The sequence below is a fragment of the Pipistrellus hanaki genome, assembly GCF_964339955.1.
Source record: "Pipistrellus hanaki genome assembly, chromosome: 15".
In the NCBI taxonomy this organism is placed as follows: Eukaryota; Metazoa; Chordata; class Mammalia; order Chiroptera; family Vespertilionidae; genus Pipistrellus; species Pipistrellus hanaki.
In genome coordinates, this window is record NC_140517.1 from 15,669,513 (window position 1) to 15,690,271 (window position 20,759).

Sequence of the window (20,759 nt, forward strand, 5' to 3'; positions counted from 1 at the left end):
GGCTGGGAAGCGCTCGCTGTTCACCCTCCGGGACGGCAGGGGGCAGTGCGGCGCCGCCCGCTGCTATCCCGGCAGCCCTCGCGAGCGCGCGCGGCGGAAGCGGCTCGCACGCCCAGCGCCGCCATGCCCGGGGACCACCGCCGCATTCGCGGGCCCGAGGAATCGCAGCCGCCGCAGCTGTACGCGGCCGAGGAGGACGAGGCGCCCGAGCCCCGCGACCCCTCGCGGCTGCGGCCCGTGTACGCGCGCGCCGGGCTGCTGAGCCAGGCCAAGGGCTCGGCCTACCTGGAGGCGGGCGGCACCAAGGTGCTGTGCGCCGTGTCCGGGCCGCGCCAGGTGGAGGGAGGAGAACGCGGCGGCGGCGCGGCGGGGGCCGGGGGCGAGGCCCCGGCCGCGCTCCGGGGGCGCCTGGTCTGCGACTTCCGCCGCGCGCCCTTCGCGGGCCGCCGGCGCCGCGCGCCGCAGGGCGGCGGGGAGGAGCGCGAGCTGGCGCTGGCCCTGCAGGAGGCGCTGGAGCCCGCCGTGCGCCTGGGCCGCTACCCGCGCGCGCAGCTCGAGGTGTCGGCGCTGCTGCTGGAGGACGGCGGCTCGGCGCTGGCCGCCGCGCTCACGGCCGCCGCGCTCGCCCTGGCCGACGCGGGCATCGAGATGTACGACCTGGTGGTGGGCTGCGGCCTGAGCCGCGCGCCGGGGCCCGCGCCCGCCTGGCTGCTGGACCCCACGCGGCCGGAGGAGGAGCGCGCCGCCGCCGGCCTCACCGTGGCGCTCATGCCGGTGCTCAACCAGGTGGCCGGGCTGCTGGGCAGCGGGGAGGGGGGCCCGACCGAGAGCTGGGTCGAGGCCGTGCGCATGGGCCTCGAGGGCTGCCAGCGCCTCTACCCTGTGCTGCAGCAGTGCCTGGTGAAGGCTGCCCGCCGGAGGGGCGCCGCCGCCCCGTCCTGACCGGAAGCCGGAGGAATAACGGACGCCCAGGACCTTGCTGCCACCACCGCCACTGCGCGGCCCTGAGAACTCCGAGCACCCGAGACGATCTGGGGAGACGTGCCCGGAACTGATGCACTGGACAGCTGTGTTGGAACAATTTTGTACAAACTGACTGGTTCAAGATTTTTTTTTTTTTTCTTTTCTATTTAAGCTGGCTCTTCTTAGCCCCGATCCACGTTGGAAAGGACTTCGGCTGGGCGAGAGGTGGAAAATGGGACCTGACGCTGCTACTGACTTGTGAGGGGTGGACCCTATGCAGACCGGCTAGGGACTCCCTCCTCTGTATGTAACTGGGCTGCTTTTGAGAGAGCGGACAGGGAGGGCTGTGCCTTCTCACGTAGATTTGAGCTAACACAAAACAAAAACTCTTTTCTATCTGAAAAGCCTTCTCTTGTGGTTCTTGGTACGGGGTTTAAAAGAGCAAGGCTGTCTTGAGCTTTGTCGTGTGTTCTGGGGACGCCTGGTGTGAAGGGCTAAGGGCAAGCAAGGTCTAAAATGTGTTCTGTCTTTAGTGGGACATGAGCAGAAGAGACAGGCTAAAAGGGAAGAAGCTGCGGGGGTTTCTGTGGGGGAAACGTAGCTTTGGAAGAGAAGCTGCCCCTCAAGTGCCAGAGTCCGAGCCGCTGCTGAGGTGTGATGAGCGTGGAAGGCTGTGTGCCTCCAGGGGCATTCTGGGTGCACACCAGCCTCTGTTTTGGTGCTGGGAAGGGTTTGGGTGTCGGTGGAAGCCAGACCCCACCCTTTCTTGGCCGTGTGCAGAGCCACACAGCCAGAGGCCTCCACTGCTGGTAGGAAGGAAGTGAGGGCCTGGACTGGCTTCATCATGGGTGTCCCTTACCCAGTCCCAGCTGCTGGGAGAGAGCAGATGAACCACCAGGAGTGAGAGTTGGATGTTGGGAATGCAGATGCACCCTGGTCATTCTGCAGGGCAAAGCCGGCCTGGCTGACTGGCCACAGGGATAGGATCTCCCCTGGGGGGCTCCTGAGCCCCAGGGGTTTGTGCTCATGTCTCTATTGGAGGAAGGCAGGGCAGCGTAGTCTCCTCTGTGCCTTGGTTTGGTATGACCTTCTGAACTTGAGTGTCTTGGATCTGCTCAGCTCCTCTAGGAAGGGCTGGCCTGGAGCAGCCCAAGGACCAGAGTGAAGCTCAGAGACAACCTTGATGGCCAGGGAAAAATACAAATTTAGTTTTTCCCCTTCTGACACATTTCCAGAATGGGATTCGAGGTTAGGGGTTCTGTGCATGGCACTGTTATAGCAGCGTTTGCTGCAGACAGGGGTGGTCCTGCAGATAGTGGGGGGGTCTCCCTGCTCTGCCTCCTCCCCACCTTTCCTAGGTCATTGGCCAGGGCTGAAGAGCAGCCTGGTCATAGGTCCTCAGCCGCACCAGTCCCCCTAGTCTGGGCTAATGGTTGCAGTCTGCAAGCCTGGGCTTCCTAAAAGATAAATGAATGCACATTTGGGATAGTGCAATGGGCAGAGGTCAATCCGCCTCCTCAAGTGTCCTCAGGGTCAGAGGCAAGGGCTGGTGGTCGGGGAGGGTGGTGGGGGCGGTCTTCCCCACAAACCTCTCCCTCCAGGCTGCCAAGCTCCCTTTTGAAGCCCAAAGCACGTGGCCTGGACTTGGTCCAGTTCTCAGGACGAGGTCATCCAGCAGCTTAGTAGCCACCAAACCCCATCCCGAACCTGTGCTTCCTCTAGGCAACTTCCCAAGAGACCCGGCCACAGTCTGCACCCACCCTCTGCTGCCCCAAACCCTGGGGAAGCCCTTCCTTCTCCCCCCTGGAGTCCCCTGGGGACACATGATCTTAAGGAGGTCACCCCTCCTCCAGGCCTTGAAAGCAGGGCCCATCTAAATGGATGTGAGCGCCTGAGGGACAGCTGCCATCACTCCCATTGCTTCCCTGTTGCTGCGCCTGCACCCCTCAGAGGGCCACCGGAACTGGGTCCGAGCCTGCTGGGCAAGGGGGCGGTGGTGGGATAGGAAACCTGGAGACAGCAACAAGGACTGAAAAACTGAGTTCAGAGTTCGCTCAGCCTCCAAAGTGGCCGCGTAAAAAAAACACATGGGAGCCCTAACCGGTTTGGCTCAGTGGATAGAGCATCAGCCTGCGGACTGAAGGGTCCCGGGTTCAATTCCAGTCAAGGGCACATGTCCAGATTGCGGGCTCGATCCCCAGTGGGAGGCGTGCAGGAGGCAGCCGATCAATGATTCTCCCTCATCATTGATGGTTCTCTCTCCCCCTCTCGCTTCCTCTCTGAAAAAAAAGCAAGCTAACAAACAAACAAACAAAAACACACCTAAAAACATGAAAGAACTGTGGGAGAGAACCACGGATTTCACATCACAGATAATTTCACAACTGCACCAACAGGCACCTCCCCAAAAACAGGCATAAGAGTCTCACATACGAGGCAGCTATCCAACACGTGCAGTTCTGCCTCATAGAGAAATACAAGTTAAGGAAATTGGGTTACCCATGAGTACACCTCTTCTTGTAACCCAAAACAAACACTGCTCACACAGACCCTCAGGCTGCCTCCTGCAGGGAGAGGTTTGGCCGGTTCTCTCTCTGTCATCCTGGAGGTGCAGAGGCTCATCAGAGCAGCGCGCCCAGCCCTGCCATCCCACCTCCGGGGACGAGAGCCGGGCAGGACCCAAAGGCAGCCGGAACCGTTGGACTGGTCCCAGGGTGTTTACACGGATGCTGTTCCTGAGAGCAACCACCTGCCCGTGCCTCCGCCTCCCCCGCCCGCCAGACAGCAGCACCCACCCAATGGCCCACCGAAGGGCCAGGAGCTCACGCAGCTGGCACAGATGCCCCGCCACAGGGGCCAGCGGGTGCACACACCCTCCCAATGCCTGGGACAGCGGCACGTTGGCTGGCAGAGGTTGGTGACATTTAAAAGTTTCTTGAAGATTTCTTTAAGCTTCCCAAGTTGACGGCCAAGATTTCACCCAGAAAGGTTCTTACTGGTTACTTCTCCCACACCTAAGCCTGCAAACCCGCCTCCCCCCCCACCCCCAGGGCCCCGCAGCGAGGCTCCCCCGGGAGGAGGGGCACCCTGGTCTGAGGGCAGCATGCTGACCGGTGACGTCGGTGAGAAGGGGCCTGGGAATGAGCCGGGCCGACTCCCTCAGCCCAGACCGGGGAGGAGGGACCCCGTCAGGTGCCACAGTGAGTAGGACGGACGCAGCCTGAGCTGGGGTCCTTGTTCCATCCCTTGTTTGGGAACCCAGCGCCCCAAACGTGCCTCCTTCTCCAGCAGGAAGACTCACCGGGTCACGGCTGTGTCCTGCTGCCTCTTGGGGCCGGGCCGGACCGGGCTGGGTGTGGGCTTCTGAGCCATATCTGAATCTGAAGAGAGCAAGAGAGTGGGCAGAGCGTGAGAGGAGGGAGGAAGGGATGAAGGGAAGGAGGGGGTACAGGAGGAAGGGCCAAGAACATGTGGGCTCCCGCTTGCCTTCGAAGCTGGCCCTTCCCTACACCCCTCCGCCCTGAGGTGGGCGGTGCCCCGCATGGCCTCCTATGGACCTGGGTCCTCCTACCCAGGCCTGGGGCACATGTGTCAAACACAAGGCCCGCGGGCCAAATCCAGCCCGCCAGGCCTTGCAATGTGGCCCGCACCTCGCTGTCATCACTGCACTCCGCTGTCAGTTTATGACATTGTCAGTTTATGACTGTTCAGTAAACCATTCGGCCCGCGATTTAGGCTGGATTTTAGATTTTGGCCCCTTCTCTGATTGAGTTCGACACCCCTAGCTCAGAGGGACCGCCTTCATCCTTAGAGAACCATGGCATTGAGATGAAACCCCACTCTTGGGCCTCAACCCCGTCTCCCAGGCCCTGGAGTTTGGGGGTGGTGCTGTCAGAAGGCAGGAGGAGGGGGGGGGGCGGGGAATGTCTGTGATCCTCATGTCCTCTGAGCAGACACTCAGCCTTGGTCAGGGTTAATCCTTTGGTGTTCTCCCCCTGCCTGCCTGCCCGCCTGCCCCATTGCCATGTCCACACCCCACAGCTGCCTCTGGGCCAAACCCCTGGGCTGGCTGTGTCTGAAACGGCCTGAATGCTCTGAGTGAGTGCCAAGGGAGCAGTCAGTCTGGGCCCAAGAGCGGACACCCCACTGCCCTCTCTCAGTGGGAAGTCGAGAGTCAGCTGAACCCAATTCAGGGGATGGGGAGCTGAGAAGTCAAGCAATGTAGCCATCTGTGCACCAGGCATGGGAAGGTTGTCTCATTTCTGGGCTCCTCCCGCGTTGACTACCCTAGAGATGGAGGACGATGGAGGGAAACCCTGCTTCCTGCTGGGTCCCCCCCGGCCCACGGCCCACCAAGGGCCTGGCACTAGGAGGCAGGTGCTCAAGGGATGTCTGCTGAATGTGTGAATGGCATTCCATTCATTCAGTTCTGGGCTTTGTTTGTGACTTTGAGGCCCCTCCTGGAACCCACCCCTTTCTGCCTGAATCTGTGGCCCTCACCCAGGGCTCCCTGTGGCTGGCAAGACCGTCATGAATGGGAGCCTTCTCCTTGTCCCCTTCTCAAGACTTCTGCCACACGGTCACCAGGAGCATCCGCTTGCTGTGGTGCGGAGACTGGCAACGATGCCTGAATCAATTGTGATAAAATAATATTAGCTAATAGGTGATTATAAGAAGCATGAGAATAGGTAAGACTTACTGAGCATTTACTATCCACCAGGCACAGTTTTAAGCATTGTTCTTACTTAAAATGTACTTAGTCAACAAATGACATGTTGATGGCTAACATTCATCAGTGTTGTCTCGCCGGGCCCTGTTCCAAACACTTTAATATACTAACTCACTCTCTTATTCTCATTTTACAGAAGAACATGAGGCAGAGAGATGTTTTAGGGTGACCAACTCCTTTGGTTTCCCAGCATGTGGGACTTTGCTCAAACTGGGACAGTTCAAGACAAATTGGGACAACTGGTCCTTCTTGGTGTTAAGTAACTGGCCAACATCAGACAGTTAGCAAGTGGCAGAGCGTGGCCTCACATTGGGGTGGTTTGACGTTAGCCTCCAGCTCTTTGCCTCTCTCTCTCTGGTTCTGGAGCCAGAGCCCCTGTTTGAAGTAGCTGAGGTCTTGGTAAAGCCCAGATAGCCCTCCTCGCCGTCAGAGTTTCCCCAGGACAAAGCTAGATTTGGGGCAGCTGAGAATTTGCTCTTCTCACGTGTTCCCAGATGACGCCGATGCTACTGGTCTGGGGATGGACATGGGGAACCTCGGCATTGTGCTCTGGTGCCCAAGGCTGCCACGGACTTCTCAGGTAGGACCAGCTGATGGCCACCTCCACCCACAAACCCTGAGATGGCCCCCAAGGCGAGTCCTTTGCTGTGGCATTGAGGGACCAGGCCTTGTGGCTTCCAAGGGCACTGGACGGCCACTGTCAGAGCCCGAGCAGAGGTGGGGTGGCCACAAGGTGGCGCCAGTGTCGCGGCTGCTGGAGTACACTCCTCATTCCTGCGCCTGCAGCAGGGACTGGAGTCCCCAGACGGGCTCTGTAGCAGAATCTGGGCCACTGTTTCTGGCCACAGAGACACCTAGCCTGGCTCTCTGACTCTCCCTGGGATCCTGGGACCAATTATTATCCCTCCCTTAAAAAAAAAAAAATTATTGATTTTTTACGGAGAGAAAGGGGGAGAGATAAGAGAGTTAGAAACATCGATGAGAGAGAAACATCCATCAGCTGCCTCCTGCACACCCTCTACTTGTAACCAAGGTACATGCCCTTGACCGGAATCGAACCTGGGAACTTTCAATGCGCAGGCTGACGCTCTATCCACTGAGCCCAACCGGTTTCGGCTCATTTATCCCTTTTGTTTTTAAATTGAGGTGAAATTTTTGTAACATGAAATTAATCAATATGGTGGCATTTAGTACATTCACAAGGCTGAGATTTACCTAGGTTCCACATTTACCTAAGTTCTATAGCATTTTCATCATTCTCAAGTAAAATCTGTACCCATTAAGCAGCTAATCCCATTCTCCGGCTGCATTATTTCAATGGCTTTTCCTGTTCTGATTAGGCCTGCCTGTGTCCTTACAGCACTGCAGAGAGAGGAGGGAGGAGACAGGGCCACAAGAGCCCCTATTATTCCATGTAAAAGGGATAACGCAAGATGTGGCCTGTTGTGATTATCTTCTTTCACTTAAAATGCATGTTTAAGGTTCATCCACCCGGGGTATGTGTCAGTACTTAATGCCGTTTCATGGCTGGATGGTATTTTTCACTATATGTATATGCATACACGCCACAATTTTCTTTAACTACAATATGTTGTTATTCATTTTTATTTTTATTTTTATTTATTTATTTTTAAATATTTTTTATTGATTTTTCACAGAGAGGAAGAGAGAGGGATAGAGAGCTAGAAACATCGATGAGAGAGAATCATCGATCAGCTGCCTCTTGCACACCCCCCACTGGGGATGTGCCCCCAACCAAGGTATATGCCCTTGCCTAGAATCGAACCCGGGACCTTTTCAGTCCGCAGGCCGACGCTCTATCCACTGAGCCAAACCGGTCCCGGCTGTTGTTATTCATTTTTAGAAAGAGAAGAAGGGAGTAGGATAGAGAGAGATAGAAACATAGATGAGAAAGAATAATTGATCGGCTGCCTCTCGCATGTCCCCCACTACAACTCGGGTATGTGCCCTGACTGGAACCAGGGGCCTCTGAGCCACACCCGCGGGGCCACAATTTCCTTACGTATTCATCCATCGGTGGACATTTGGGACATTTCTACCTTTTGGCTGTTGTGAACGATGCTGCTATGACCTTTGTGTGTAGGGATTTTCTTGTTTTCAGTCCTCCTGTGTACATGCCTATGAGTGGAGTTGCTGTGTCACGGTCGTTGCGTGTAACTTTTGAGGAATGGCTGCGCTATTTTTCACAGCGGCTGCACCATGGGACCGTCCCGCCAGCAGTGCATGCGGGTCCCAGGTGGTCCACGTCTTCCCTGACCCTTGTGATGGTCTGTTTCTTTGGAAACATCCACCCTCATGGGTGTGAAGTGGAGTCTCCCTGTGGTTTTGGTCTGGATTTCCTCATGGCTAATGGTATTGAACATCTTCGCCTATCATTTTGGAGAACTGCCTATGCAAGTCCTGTGCCCATGTCTACACCACTGTCCTTGGGATAAATTGGTTTTTCTGCTACGATTAGCCAGAGCTCACTCGCTCTTTCTTTCTTTCTTTCTTTCTTTCTTTCTTTCTTTCTTTCTTTCTTTCTTTCTTTCTTTCCTTCCTTCTTTCTTTCTTTCTTTCTTTCTTCTTCCTTTCTTTCTTTCATATATTTTATTGATTTTTTACAGAGAGGAAGGGAGAGGGATAGTCAGAAATATTGATCAGCCACCTCCTGACCCCCCCACACTGGGGATGTGCCGGCAACCAAGGTACATGCCCTTGTCCGGAATCAAACCTGGGACCCCTCAGCCCGCAGGCCAATGCTCCATCCACTGAGCCAAACCGGCCAGGGCTAGAGCTGTTTCTATTGGCTGCAACTAAGAACTGTGACGGATACACTTCTCCCCACCCATGGTCCCGGCCACACTTCTACCTCCAACTAGCAAAGCAACTCGACGTGGGCACACGGCCATGTGCCAGTGGGCGTGGCACATTCTGGACCCGAACAATAGTGCCTGCCCGGGTCTCTGCACCACTGCAGGGAGAGGAGGGGGCCAGGGCCACAAGAGACCCCAGAGTAGACAATCACAAAGAAAAAATAACCACGTGGCGCTGCAAAGAGAATGAAGGGAGAGGGCGTGATGGAAACACAAAGCCACAGAGGCCGTGCTGAGAGGAGCTGGAGCAGGGCATAAGGGACACGCAGGAGCCTCCTAAATCGATGCGTCACTCAGGGATGAGGAGCCTGAGAACACCCCTGGGGTGAGCAGGGGAGGGACTAGGCTGGGCAGGAGGCAGCGGCAGGGGAGCCCGGGCCTCTCTGGTCTCCCAGGGCCCTCCTGGCTGGTCTGGATCCCCTTCCAAAGGAGCATTCACAGGCGTGGCTGTTTCATAACTTAGTTTAATCTCTGGTGAGGTGCATCCCGGGCAGCGAGGAACCTCCGCCTGCCCCAGAGGGTCCCGCCCAGATGGAGAAGTGTGGGCTCATCTGACCCCTCTCCGTGGCTCAGGTTTCAGCACCTGATTAAGGCCCATCCCCCCAATCAACAGCAGGCTGGGGGCCTCCCTCCCCTCCCCCTATGTCAGGCTTCCTGTTGGCCCTGCCCCACTTCCTGCAAGGTCTGAGACCTCTTTGGGTATTGGGATTGAGGTCCTGGCCTGGCCCGGTTCCGGACCAGTGGACAGGCAGGCAGGTGGGCTCAGGGCTGGTGCGCCTCCAGGCAGTGGCAGGGGAGAGGCCTGGCGAGCGTCTCAGGGCCCTGGGTCCCACCGGGAAATGTGCTCCTCAGCTGGGAAGGAAGCAGAACAGAGCGAGGGTCCCCGGCCGCCCCGGGCACCCTGGGTTGGGGACCCGCTGCACCTGGTCCAGAAGCACCCAGGGCCGGGGTCCCCTGGGTAGCTCAGGACCCTTCCAGAAGGTGCCGCTGGGAGCCGGTTCTGAGCTCGGCTTCACCTCGGCCCCCCACCACTGGGCTCTCGAGAATCAGGTAACATTGAGGGACCCCACAGGTCCCCCAGTAGCAGCTTTAGTCACAGGAGGACGGGACCTTGGAGAACCCCCGCCAGGCTGTCCTTGGTCCTGCCGCGTGTGGATGTGCTGTGTGTGGGCCCACCTCCCTCCCCACCCCCCCACCCCCCCCCCCGGGCCTCTCGCTGGGCATCCTGCGTGTGATCTGCTCTCTAGGCCTGTGATCTGCGTGTCCAGGCGCCCGGATGGGGCCAGCAGCCACCCCCGGGGACAGGCACCGCGGGAGGGGAGCGGGGGCGGGCCCTCACCGAACCGGCAGATGTAGCGGTTGCGGGTTTTACAGCGCTGGTCGTTCCAGTTGAAGGCGGCCGAGGCCTGCAGCTCCACGCAGTTGCCGAACCTGCCGGGCCAAGGTGCCGGGCGCTCAGGTGGGAGGGCGTGAGGCGTCCGGGAGTCTCAGGTCCTCCTCCCCAGCGGGCCACCTGCACCTAAGAGGCCTCCGTGCCTCTAGCCCACATGTGTCAAACACAAGGCCCGCGGGCCAAATCCAGCCCGCCAGGCCTTGCAATGTGGCCCGCACCGCGCTGTCATCACTGCACTCCGCTGTCAGTTTATGACATTGTCAGTTTATGACTGTTCAGTAATCCATTCGGCCCGCGATATAGGCTGGATTTTAGATTTTGGCCCCTTCTCTGATTGAGTTCGACACCCCTACTCTAGCCTGTAGGTGGGGCTTCTGGGAGCCAGACCAGCCAAGCGCCCATCGCTGCCCGGACCCCTGCAGTGTTCCCAGGGAAGCCGGGAGAGTCCTGGCACACCGCCTGCCTGGGGCAGCAACTCCACCCGCCACTGCCCCACTGCGGCACTCAGCCACACCGGCCAACGGGGCGGGGAGCCGACCGGGAACAGGCATGCCCTCCCTCCCGGGAGGGAGCCTGCACCTGGGAGCCCAACCAGGCTGCCTTCCTCTAGGCCAGGGGTCGGCAAACTCCTTCGTCAACAGAGCCAAATATCAACAGGACAATGATGGAAATTTCTTTGGAGAGCCACATTTTTTAAGCTTAAGCTTCTTCTAACGCCACTTCTTCAAAATACTAGACTTGCCCAGGCCGTGGTATTTTGTGGAAGAGCCACACTCAAGGGGCCAAAGAGCCTCGTGTGGCTCGGGAGCCTCAGTTTGCCAACCACGGCTTTAGGTGATGGGCCAGAGGCATAGGCCTGGCTGCCTTCAAGGAGCGGGGGGCTGGGTGAGATAGTTGTGGGGGGGCTGGGTGAGATAGTTGGGGGGGTGGAGGGTGAGATAGTTGGGGGGGGCTGGGTGAGATAGTTGGGGGGGTGGAGGGTGAGATAGTTGTGGGGGGGCTGGGTGAGATAGTTGCGGGGGTGGAGGGTGAGATAGTTGTGGGGGGGCTGGGTGAGATAGTTGCGGGGGTGGAGGGTGAGATAGTTGGGGGGGCTGGGTGAGATAGTTGGGGGGGTGGAGGGTGAGATAGTTGTGGGGGGGCTGGGTGAGATAGTTGGGGGGGGCTGGGTGAGATAGTTGGAGGGGTGGAGGGTGAGATAGTTGTGGGGGGGCTGGGTGAGATAGTTGGGGGGGTGGAGGGTGAGATAGTTGGGGGGGGCTGGGTGAGATAGTTGGAGGGGTGGAGGGTGAGATAGTTGGGGGGGGCTGGGTGAGATAGTTGGGGGGGTGGAGGGTGAGATAGTTGGGGGGGGCTGGGTGAGATAGTTGGAGGGGTGGAGGGTGAGATAGTTGGGGGGGGCTGGGTGAGATAGTTGGAGGGGTGGAGGGTGAGATAGTTGTGGGGGGGCTGGGTGAGATAGTTGGGGGGGTGGAGGGTGAGATAGTTGGGGGGGCTGGGTGAGATAGTTGGGGGGGTGGAGGGTGAGATAGTTGGGGGGGTGGAGGGTGAGATAGTTGTGGGGGGGCTGGGTGAGATAGTTGGGGGGGTGGAGGGTGAGATAGTTGGGGGGGGCTGGGTGAGATAGTTGGGGGGGTGGAGGGTGAGATAGTTGGGGGGGGCTGGGTGAGATAGTTGGGGGGGTGGAGGGTGAGATAGTTGGGGGGGTGGAGGGTGAGATAGTTGTGGGGGGGCTGGGTGAGATAGTTGGGGGGGTGGAGGGTGAGATAGTTGTGGGGGGGCTGGGTGAGATAGTTGGGGGGATGGAGGGTGAGATAGTTGGGGGGGGCTGGGTGAGATAGTTGGAGGGGTGGAGGGTGAGATAGTTGGGGGGGGCTGGGTGAGATAGTTGGGGGGGTGGAGGGTGAGATAGTTGGGGGGGGCTGGGTGAGATAGTTGGGGGGGTGGAGGGTGAGATAGTTGTCGGGGGGCTGGGTGAGATAGTTGTGGGGGTGGAGGGTGAGATAGTTGGGGGGGGCTGGGTGAGATAGTTGGGGGGGGCTGGGTGAGATAGTTGGGGGGGGCTGGGTGAGATAGTTGTGGGGGGGGGGCTGGGTGAGATAGTTGCAGGGGGGGGGTGGAGGGTGAGATAGTTGCAGGGGGGGTGGGAGGTGAGATAGATGGAGCCCTGGGTGGCCACACAGCCTGACCACCTCCACCCTTGTCACCCCACCCTGGGCATTCCTAGGCTCTGAAGACCAGGGCAGGGCCACAGAACCAGAAGGCACTCCGTGCAGGCTGGCTGGTGGGTGGATGCTGTGTGAATGGATGCAGGTGGGTGGTGGGTGGGTGGCCACAGAATCCGGGAATCGGTGCACTGACACAGGCACAGGGCTGGGGAGGGGGATGGACAGTCGACGGGGCGGACCATGGGGATGGGGGAGGTACGGATAAAGCCTCCTTGGGTTCCCTGGAGCATCCTCATCTCAGCCCCATGCCCACCCCCGGCTGTGCCCTGCCCTCCTGGCACCGGGTAGCAGGGGAGGCTCAGACCTCAGAGGCTCGGCCAGGCTGGTGGAGGTTCTTCAGTGGGATCTCAGGGCTTAGCGAACAGGCCCTGGGGAGAGGAAGGGCCCAGGGGAGGGAGGGCAGCCCAGACTCACCCCTGGTTGTCAGGCTGCCCAAAGGCAAAGCTGGCGAAGGCCTGGAGCTCCCCGGTGGCCCAGCGGAAGGCGTCCTTGGCGGTCTTGTAGGTGAGCCCTGGGCCGGGCAGTCCAGGAGGGCGGGAGCCTGAGCCCGCGGCCTCGCGCCTGCCTGGTCCCGGCCCTGAGGCCCCTCCCTGCTCTGGCGTTCCCCGGTGGCTCTCTCTCACTGCCCCACGGGGCTCCGAGCCCCCACCCCCCTCCCCCCGCCTCGCTCTCTGCTGGTGGGTGGGGGCTCTGGTTTCCACGGCCCAGATTCCTGGGGGCGGCCCAGCCCCCCGACACTCACCGATCCAGAAGTTCCTGGTCTCAGAGTCGCTGTGGGTCACCTCGTTGGCGGTCTCCAGGCGGCCCAGGTAGAAGGAGAGGATGTCCTGCACCTTCTGGCTCTCGATCTGGGCGAGCACCCCGCCCTTCCCCTGTGTGACCCCCGCTCTGGGTCATGCCGGCAGGGACCCAGAGCTCAGGCAGCCCTTGCTGCCGCCCCACCACGGCCACGAATGGCAGATACGCGTACTGGCTGTGCTGTCGTCGCCCTCCCCCCACCCTACAGCCTCCCCCTTCCTCTCCCCCGCCTGCACCGGGGCCCAGCCTGGCGGGGTCCTGCCACTGGAGGGTTTTGGTTTGCTTGCTCAGTGCCTTAGACACATTTGAGTTGGCTGCCAACATGAATAATTCTAGACATGCCAATGAAAGTCTGGATTTCTGGTTCTGAAAAATCCCGAGTTCTGGCCTCCCCGACTCGTATCCCTGTTGGCAGCCGGCAGCTGGAGCTGAGTCAGGACAGCTCCTTAGACGGGGGCTGGGTGGGCCTCATTCCGGGGCCCTCGGCTCATTGCGAGACCTCCTGGTCTCCATGGCTCTGAGTGGACACCCCTGCTTCATGCTAATGATGAGAAGATGTCGAAGGAACCGCCCCTTAGCCCAGGATCCCTCCTCAGTCCTTGAGACCCTAGAGGGGTGGGGCTTCCTGGGGAGGCAGGGGTCAGCTGTCACCTGGCATTTCATCTTGGCTCCGTAATAGGTGTCCGCCTCCGGAGACACCACGAAGCAGTCTCCGTCGATCCTCAGGTCACAGGTGTGGAAGGGAAAGTGCACCTTGGCTGGGGGCAGGGGAGTCAAAGTCGTCACCCCTCCCACCCTGCCAGGGAGCTGAGCTCAAGGTACCACCCCCTGGAGAGTGGGTGGGGCCAGTGGTGTGCTGGTAAACGTATAAAAGCCAGCTCTCGGCCTCAAAATCAATCAATCAATCAATCAATCAATCAATCTGTGATTTGTAGCATTTGCCAATTCCCATGGTGTAAATACCCATACCGTGGCCCATTTCAAGCTACCAATATCACTGACCAGGAAAGTACAATAGGCAATTATGTGGTGGCCTGAGCCAGACCCGGCACCCTACCCGGCTTGTTGGGGGCCTGGGGTCAGAACTCACTGGCACATTGGGCTCCCCCGTAGCCGACGTCACAGACACAGGAGCACTCCTCTTCCCGGAACCGGCCATGCACGCACTGCATGCTGCACCGCACTGCAGGACGGGGCGGGAGGGGGGACTGCGCTCAGCCACAGCACTCCACCCCATGCCGCCCCCCGCAGGCCAGGCTGCGGACATGCAGGGACTGGCCAACCACAGAGAGGTCCCCTCCCAAGGCTCCCAACCGCTGCCCCTCTGGGCGTCTTTGGTTTGATCTTGTGGAGAGAAGCAAATTGGGGTGGGGCGGTGACCTGGCCGTGGCCACAGAGCTGGGGAGGGGAGACAGTGGGAGAGGAATCCACTTTGAACCCTAAGTCTGCCTTCCACCACCTCAGGATGTGTGGGGCCACTCCTGATTCTGTTTTGAACCCCCTCCCCCCGCCCCCTGCACAGCTCAGGGTCTTGCCGGCAGTAGGTGCTCAATGGATGCTTGTTGAATGACTATATGCAGTGCTCAGATCAGCAAACACCCTCCTCCCCCCCCCAGCACACTTGGTATGCCCTCAAAACTCATTCACAGAGTGCAACACAGCCCCTGGACACACCACACAGCGCCTGTATGCACACACATGCCCACATGCACTGGGCTCAGCCCCTCCTCTCCCCCAGGGGCTGCCTGAGTGTGCACCAGGCCCAGACTCCCCTCGCCGGGCCCCTCAGGCCGCTGTGGTCTGCAACTCCGGGGCTCCTCACCTTGGCAGAATCTGCCCGTGTAGCCAGGGGGGCAGAGGCAGCGGCAGGAGCTTACGTTGAGCTGTCCGTGGTTCCGGCAGCTCATGCGACAGGGGTTCCTGGGGACCTCTGGCCAGAGAAGGAGGGACCTCTGAGAGGGGCTGCCCCAGGCAGGGGCCTCCCGGGGGGCTGGGCCCAGGCTTCTGGGACAGCCCCTCGGGGCACTGCCACTCTCTCCAATCGCCCGTCACGCTCTCAGCTGCCCGCTCCCACAGGAGGCGGCGGGTAAGGGGGCACTTACCACAGAGCCCCCCTGCGTGGTCCCAGGCTTTGAAGCAGCCCGAGACGCTGGCCGTGCAGAGCGAACACCAGGCACCTTTCTTGTAGGGGATGATTGGCTGCCCGTTGACCTCCCAGTTGCCTCTGTGAGAGCAAGCACCGGAGAGGGGCTGGGAGCCTGCCCCACCCACCTGCCCCTCAGCTCAGCCAGGGGACTCGGGGAGCTGGGTGAGACCAGGAGATTTCCCAGAAAAGGAGAGAGGGCCTCCCAAGGAATCCTGGGAAACCTCCTGCAAGCAGAGAGTGCTTCCAGGAGGAGGCATCCATCCGAGGAGACTCCACCTCCTGCGTGGCCAGGATTGTGGTGCGGCCACCTCGCCACCCAATCCCTAACCCCCTTTCTTCCCTCTCTCCCTCAGGGTGGAGATCTATGGGTAAAGGCCTTGTGGGTGAGTGGGTAGACGCCTCTCCCAGGGTGAATGTGTCCTCACCCCAGCCTGACAGCCCCGGGGGGTTGGAGGGGAGCTTACCCAGGAAAGTAGGCACAGACAAAGGCTTCCATCCCGGCCTGGTCCCCAGAGCAGGGATGACGCCCACAGCCCAGCTGGCTCGAGGTGGCCCACACGAGCTGTGGGAGACACAGTGGCTCAGAAGTCCTATCGGGCCACCCCCAGACTGGGGCCAGCAGCACAGGTGATGCTCTGGCCCCAAACGAGGCAGGCAGGCAGCTCCCTCGCCTCCCCGGGGGCCTCAAGAGTAGCAGCTATGATGATCAGGGCCGTAAGGATGGGTGGGAATGGTCTGGGAGGCTGTCTGGGTGTTCAGGGGTGTGGAGAGTGAGGGCAGGCAGGTACCTGAAAGGAGGGAAGATTGTGGAGGGATGAAGGAGAGATGCTACAGGAAGACTTGGACGTGAAAACCTTGTGACAGATTGCAAAAACTCTGGCCCCACCTCTTGCTTCAGCTCCTTTTTAAATGTGGCTTTGTAGTTCTCTGTGTCAAGAGAAGTACTCTCTTTCCCACACCCTGAGTCTGGCTGGCCCTGTGGCCAATATCAGAGGTGATATTGAGCCAGTTTTGTACCTAGGCCTCAGGAGACCCTGCAATTTTCTACTCACTCTCATAACACCATGCTCAGGTCACCTCATAAACAAGCCTACTGGAGGCTGAAAGACCTCCTAGGGCTGAGATGAGCCAGTTAGAGCCACTCTAGCAGCCAGCTTCTGCCAACCCCGCAGCTGATTGAGTTGCACGAGTGGGTCCAGCCAAGACCAGAAGAACCTCCCAGCTGATCCCAACCCAAATTGTGTATTTGCAGAATTGTAAGATGCTACGTTATGGAGTGTGTGTGCATCCAAAGCTAATCAATACAGGTTGCTAACAGTATTCAAAACTTAGATTTAAAGTTTTAGATTCAGTGACAATGTGGAAATAGAACAAGTGGTCAAAGCACAAGAAGAGCTAAGCAAATTGGTAGCCGTTAAAAATGATAGGTGTGGCTCTAGCTGGTTTGGCTCAGTGGAGAGAGCATTGACCTGCGGACCAAAGGGTCCTGGGTTCGATTCCGGTCAAGGGCACGTGCCTTGGTTGCAGGCTCCTCCCCGGCGTGGGCTCTGGTCAGGGCTCACACAGGAGGCAATCAATCTCTGTGTTTCTCTCACATCAGCGTTTCTGTCTGTCTTTCCCTCTCTCTTCCACTCTCCCTGAGAATCAATGAAATAATATCCTTGAGTGAGGATTAACAAACAAATAAAAGACAGGTATGAGGCAGGGAGAGATGAACATGTGGTCATATGTATGTGTCCAACAATGAAAGAATATGCATTAAATATATATATATATATATATATATATATATATATATATATATATATATATATATATATTTAAAGAGGAAGCGAGAGGGAGAGAGAGAAACATCAATGATGAGAGAGAATCATTGATCTGCTGCCTCCTGCAGGCCCCCTATTGGGAATCGAGCCCACAACCTGGGCATGTACCCTGACTGGGAATCCAATTATGACTTCCTGGTTCATAAATCGATGCTCAACTACTGAGCCACACTGGCTGGGTAGAATATGCATTCTTTTTAGGAATTCATGGAATTTTTCCAAATGTTGACCCCATCAGCAAACCACAAAGCAAGATTCATCCATTACCAAAGAACCAATATCCTATAGGCCATGTTCTATGACTTCCATGCAATAAAATCCAGAGTAATTTCGAAGTAAAGAAGAAAGTATAGTTTAGAAATTTAAATATACATTTTAAAATCAAAGGCAACATCATGATGGGAAGTAGGAAACACTTAGAACTTAAATGATGTTGAAAACACTATCAAACTTATAGAATGTGGCTAGCAAAGTTTAGGGGGAAATCTATAGCTTTAAATGCATAAAGCAGTAATGAAAAAATGCTTAAAATTAATGAGCTAAGAACCCATATCACGAATATAAAAAGAGATAATAGAGTAAGTTGAATAAAATAGAAGAAAAAAATAAAAATAAAAACAGAAATGAACAAAAAATTTTAAATGAAGACAAAGATTTGTTCAAATAGAGAAACCGTTGGGAAAATTGGTCAAGACTAAAAGAGAGAAGGCACAAATAAATGTGGGGCTTTTAAAAGGACATTAGCTACACAGGAAATACTTTAAAATCTCTGTTTAATTCTAGTTTTAAAAATCTCTGTTAAATAATGAACAACTATGAAGTATTTGTTTTCTCACTGTCACCATCTAACTGCCATTCTATTGTACAGATTCAAGGAGTTTCTATTACCTTTAGAATTGGATGTTAATGAAAAGCAAACCACCAATCAGTTTTTTCTATTACCAATACATTTTTTAGAATCTGAAAGACTAGTTCTAAAAGTCAAGAGAATGAATGGCTACCTATTTATAACTAACTCATAAAATAAACTTTGCAATACATTTTTTTTAAAAGAACAACTATGACCAAATACATTGGAAAACACAGAACGGACAGTTTTCTATGAAATAGAAGTTGGCAAAACTCTCTCAAGAAGAAACAAAAAATCTGAAATGATTTATGACCATTTCTTCCTTTTCCTTCTATATTTTAAAATATATTTTTTATTGATTTCAGAGAGGAAGGGAGAGGGAGAGAAAGATAGAAACATTAAGGATGAGAAAGAATCATTGATCGGCTGCCTCTTGCACACCTCACACTGGGGATCAAGCCTGCAACCCAGGCTTGTGCCCTTTCCTGGAATCAAAGCTGGCACCCTTCAGTCTGCTGGCTGACACTCTATCCACGGAGCCAAACCAGCTGGAGCTGATAATTATTGAAGCTGGGCGACAGGTACATGGGGGTTCATTGTAGCATCTGACCATTTTGTTTATGTTTGAAATTTTCTGTAATAAAACTTTTAATCCTGACCTGAGGATATTTTTTTACTGATTTTGAGAGAGACAGGAAGGGGGCGGGGGAGAGAGAGAGAGAGAGAGAGAGAGAGAGAGAGAGAGAGGGAAAGAGAGAGAGAGAGAGAGAGAGAGGGAGAATATCATCAATCAGTTGCCTCCTGTTCGCACCCCATCCAGGGGTCAAACCCACAACCTACGAACATGCCCTGAAAAAAAGTAAAACTGCCCTGCTGACGTGGCTCAGTGGTTGAGCGTCAACCTATGAACAGGAGGTCACAGTTCGATTCCCAATCAGGGCACATGCCCGAGTGGCGGGTTTGACCCCCCAATGTGGGGCGTTCAGGAGGGAGCCGATCAATGATTCTCTCCCATCGTTGATTTTTCTTTCTTTCTCTCCCTCTCCCTTTCTCTCTGAAATCAGTAAAAATATATGTTTTGTAAAAAGTAGAACCACACAAATTGGAGGAAAAGCAGCCACTAATCTTAGGACAAACTCCAGCCCCTCTGAGCCCGCACCCTGGCCTCACCTGAGTGTAGTGGCTGCAGGTGGCGTTGAGGGCACACTCGGCCGCCTCGTGGCTGTACCGCTGGCCCTCCGCAAACCACAGGCCCACCACGTGGACGAAGGACGCCACGCCCACGGGCAGCAGCTGCACGTTCCAGCCCACCTGTGACGTGGCCGCCTGCGTGGGCGCCCGGCTTGAGGCTGGGACGCCACAGAGGGCTGCCCTGGCCTGAGCCTGTCGGGCGAGGCTCTCACTCCAGTCCTGGGGGCGGTACAAACAGAAACATCAGCAGGGGGTTCTCCCTTGCCATCCTCCCCACATCCCCGGGGTTGCTAGCTGCAGAGAGCACTGGGCCAGGTGTCCTGCTCGGCTGCCTGACCACTACTCTGCGCTGGTTTTACCCAGTTCACCGGGCCGGGGAAGGTCTGGTAGGACTGGCACAGAGCTCTCCAAGGCCTGTTGGGAAGGGCCCTGATGCTGTCTGGATACCCAGCCCAGAGCCGGCTCCACCCAGGACTGGGAGCCTCCATCCTCCTGACTCCTGTGGGCACCCTCAGGCCCTGATCCAGGCACCACCATCCTGGGGGGACAGGTGCCCCGGAGGGAGCAATGGGATGGGTTTCTGCAGTAATCTTTCCCGCCTGGGAATGAGCGCGCGGGCAATGCCCACGCCTTCCGTACTGGTTCTGGGTTGGCCATGAGGTACGCCTGGCCCTGGCCATGTCCAGCTGCTCCCACTCGGCTTCCCTTCTGTGATGCCAAAAGCTGCAGCAGCTGGGCCTCTGTACCCTATTCCCCCACCCACTCCGGCCTTGGCGTGTGAAGGGCACCCACAGGGAAGGGGGCCGGCGGGGGCGTTGGGGGTCTCTCTGGTCCCAGAGAGCAGTGTGTTCTGGAGCAGTTGTAATCTGCTCTCCCTACCCAGGCACCAGCGGACCTCCCCGCACCCCCACTCTGCAGCACCTCCTCCTCTGAAACAAGGCCCTCTGCAGGCAGGATAATGTATAGAATCCGGTCGCCATGCCCTGGGCCACCTAGACACCTCATCACAGCTGTGGGACCTCCAGCAGTCCCCTAATCTGCATAAGACTCAACATCCCCATTTCCCATCTGTAAAATGGGAACACTAAGGCACCCATAAGCTGAGACTATCATGAGGATTAAATGGATGCAGAGCCCAGCTGGCTCAGTGGCTCAGTGGTTGAACGTTGACCTGTGAACCAGGAGGTCAGGGTTCGATCCCCAGTCAGGGCACATGCCCACTTTGTGGGCTTGATCCCCAATAGGGGGTGTGCAGGAGGCAGCGGATCCATGATTCTCTCTCATCCTGGATGTTTCTATCTCTCTCTCCCTCCCTTCCTCTTTGAAATCAATAAAAACATATTTTTTAAAATAAAGTAAAATAAATGGATGCAGGGAGGAGAGTGCATTGCCGAGGGCCTGACTCACAGCAGGGGGCCCTAGTGACTTTACTGCTGGTGGGGCTAGAGCTGGGAGCAACAGGGCCCACTGGGGCCCCTCAGCAACCCTGAGCCACCCCCAGCGCCTCAACCCCACGGGGAAAAAAGCTGTAGAAGCCCACGGGGGTGCCCAGGACCAAGCCGCAGGTATGAGGGAGGCTGCGTGGGGACTTCTTTTTGCATCTTTTGTGAAACGCTGTTTTCTAAGAGTTTGGCAAAGAGGGCATGAAAAGTGTAGAAACGGCGCCCTGATCGGTTTGGCTCAGTGGGCAGAGCGTCGGCCTGCAGACTGAAGGGTCCCGGGTTTGATTCCGGTCAAGGGCATGTACCCGGGTTGTGGG

At 57.0% G+C, this 20,759-nt stretch overlaps 2 protein-coding genes across 3 annotated transcripts in view; one reads left to right on the plus strand and one right to left on the minus strand.

Annotated features, from left to right (window-relative positions):
- The first annotated feature begins 69 nt into the window (after positions 1 to 69).
- On the plus strand, positions 70 to 3,880 carry EXOSC6 (exosome component 6). Its single transcript, XM_084906788.1, has one exon. The coding sequence runs from the start codon at positions 124 to 126 to the stop codon at positions 940 to 942; it is 819 nt and encodes a 272-aa protein (XP_084762914.1). The 5' UTR covers positions 70 to 123; the 3' UTR covers positions 943 to 3,880.
- A 357-nt stretch (positions 3,881 to 4,237) lies between these two features.
- Positions 4,238 to 20,759, minus strand: part of LOC311633716 (C-type lectin domain family 18 member C-like) — a 35,770-nt gene continuing 19,248 nt past the window's right edge. The window contains exons 4-13 of one of the 2 annotated variants that reach the window (XM_084906747.1): positions 18,980 to 19,219; positions 15,598 to 15,695; positions 15,090 to 15,211; positions 14,810 to 14,917; positions 14,078 to 14,170; positions 13,639 to 13,745; positions 12,932 to 13,061; positions 12,604 to 12,700; positions 9,908 to 9,999; positions 4,238 to 4,343 (exon numbers count right to left, since the gene is read on the minus strand). In XM_084906747.1, the coding sequence (XP_084762873.1) occupies positions 4,261 to 4,343; positions 9,908 to 9,999; positions 12,604 to 12,700; positions 12,932 to 13,061; positions 13,639 to 13,745; positions 14,078 to 14,170; positions 14,810 to 14,917; positions 15,090 to 15,211; positions 15,598 to 15,695; positions 18,980 to 19,219 (1,170 nt within the window). In that variant the 3' untranslated portion in view covers positions 4,238 to 4,260. Of the gene's footprint in view, positions 4,344 to 9,013; positions 9,421 to 9,907; positions 10,000 to 12,603; positions 12,701 to 12,931; positions 13,062 to 13,638; positions 13,746 to 14,077; positions 14,171 to 14,809; positions 14,918 to 15,089; positions 15,212 to 15,597; positions 15,696 to 18,979; positions 19,220 to 20,759 lie in introns of those variants that run through there. The other variant, XM_084906748.1, reaches the window with a different exon arrangement.

Excerpts from the sequence above, each read along its gene's own strand:
- EXOSC6 (XM_084906788.1), top strand. The coding sequence starts at position 124 with ATGCCCGGGGACCACCGCCGCATTCGCGGGCCCGAGGAATCGCAGCCG.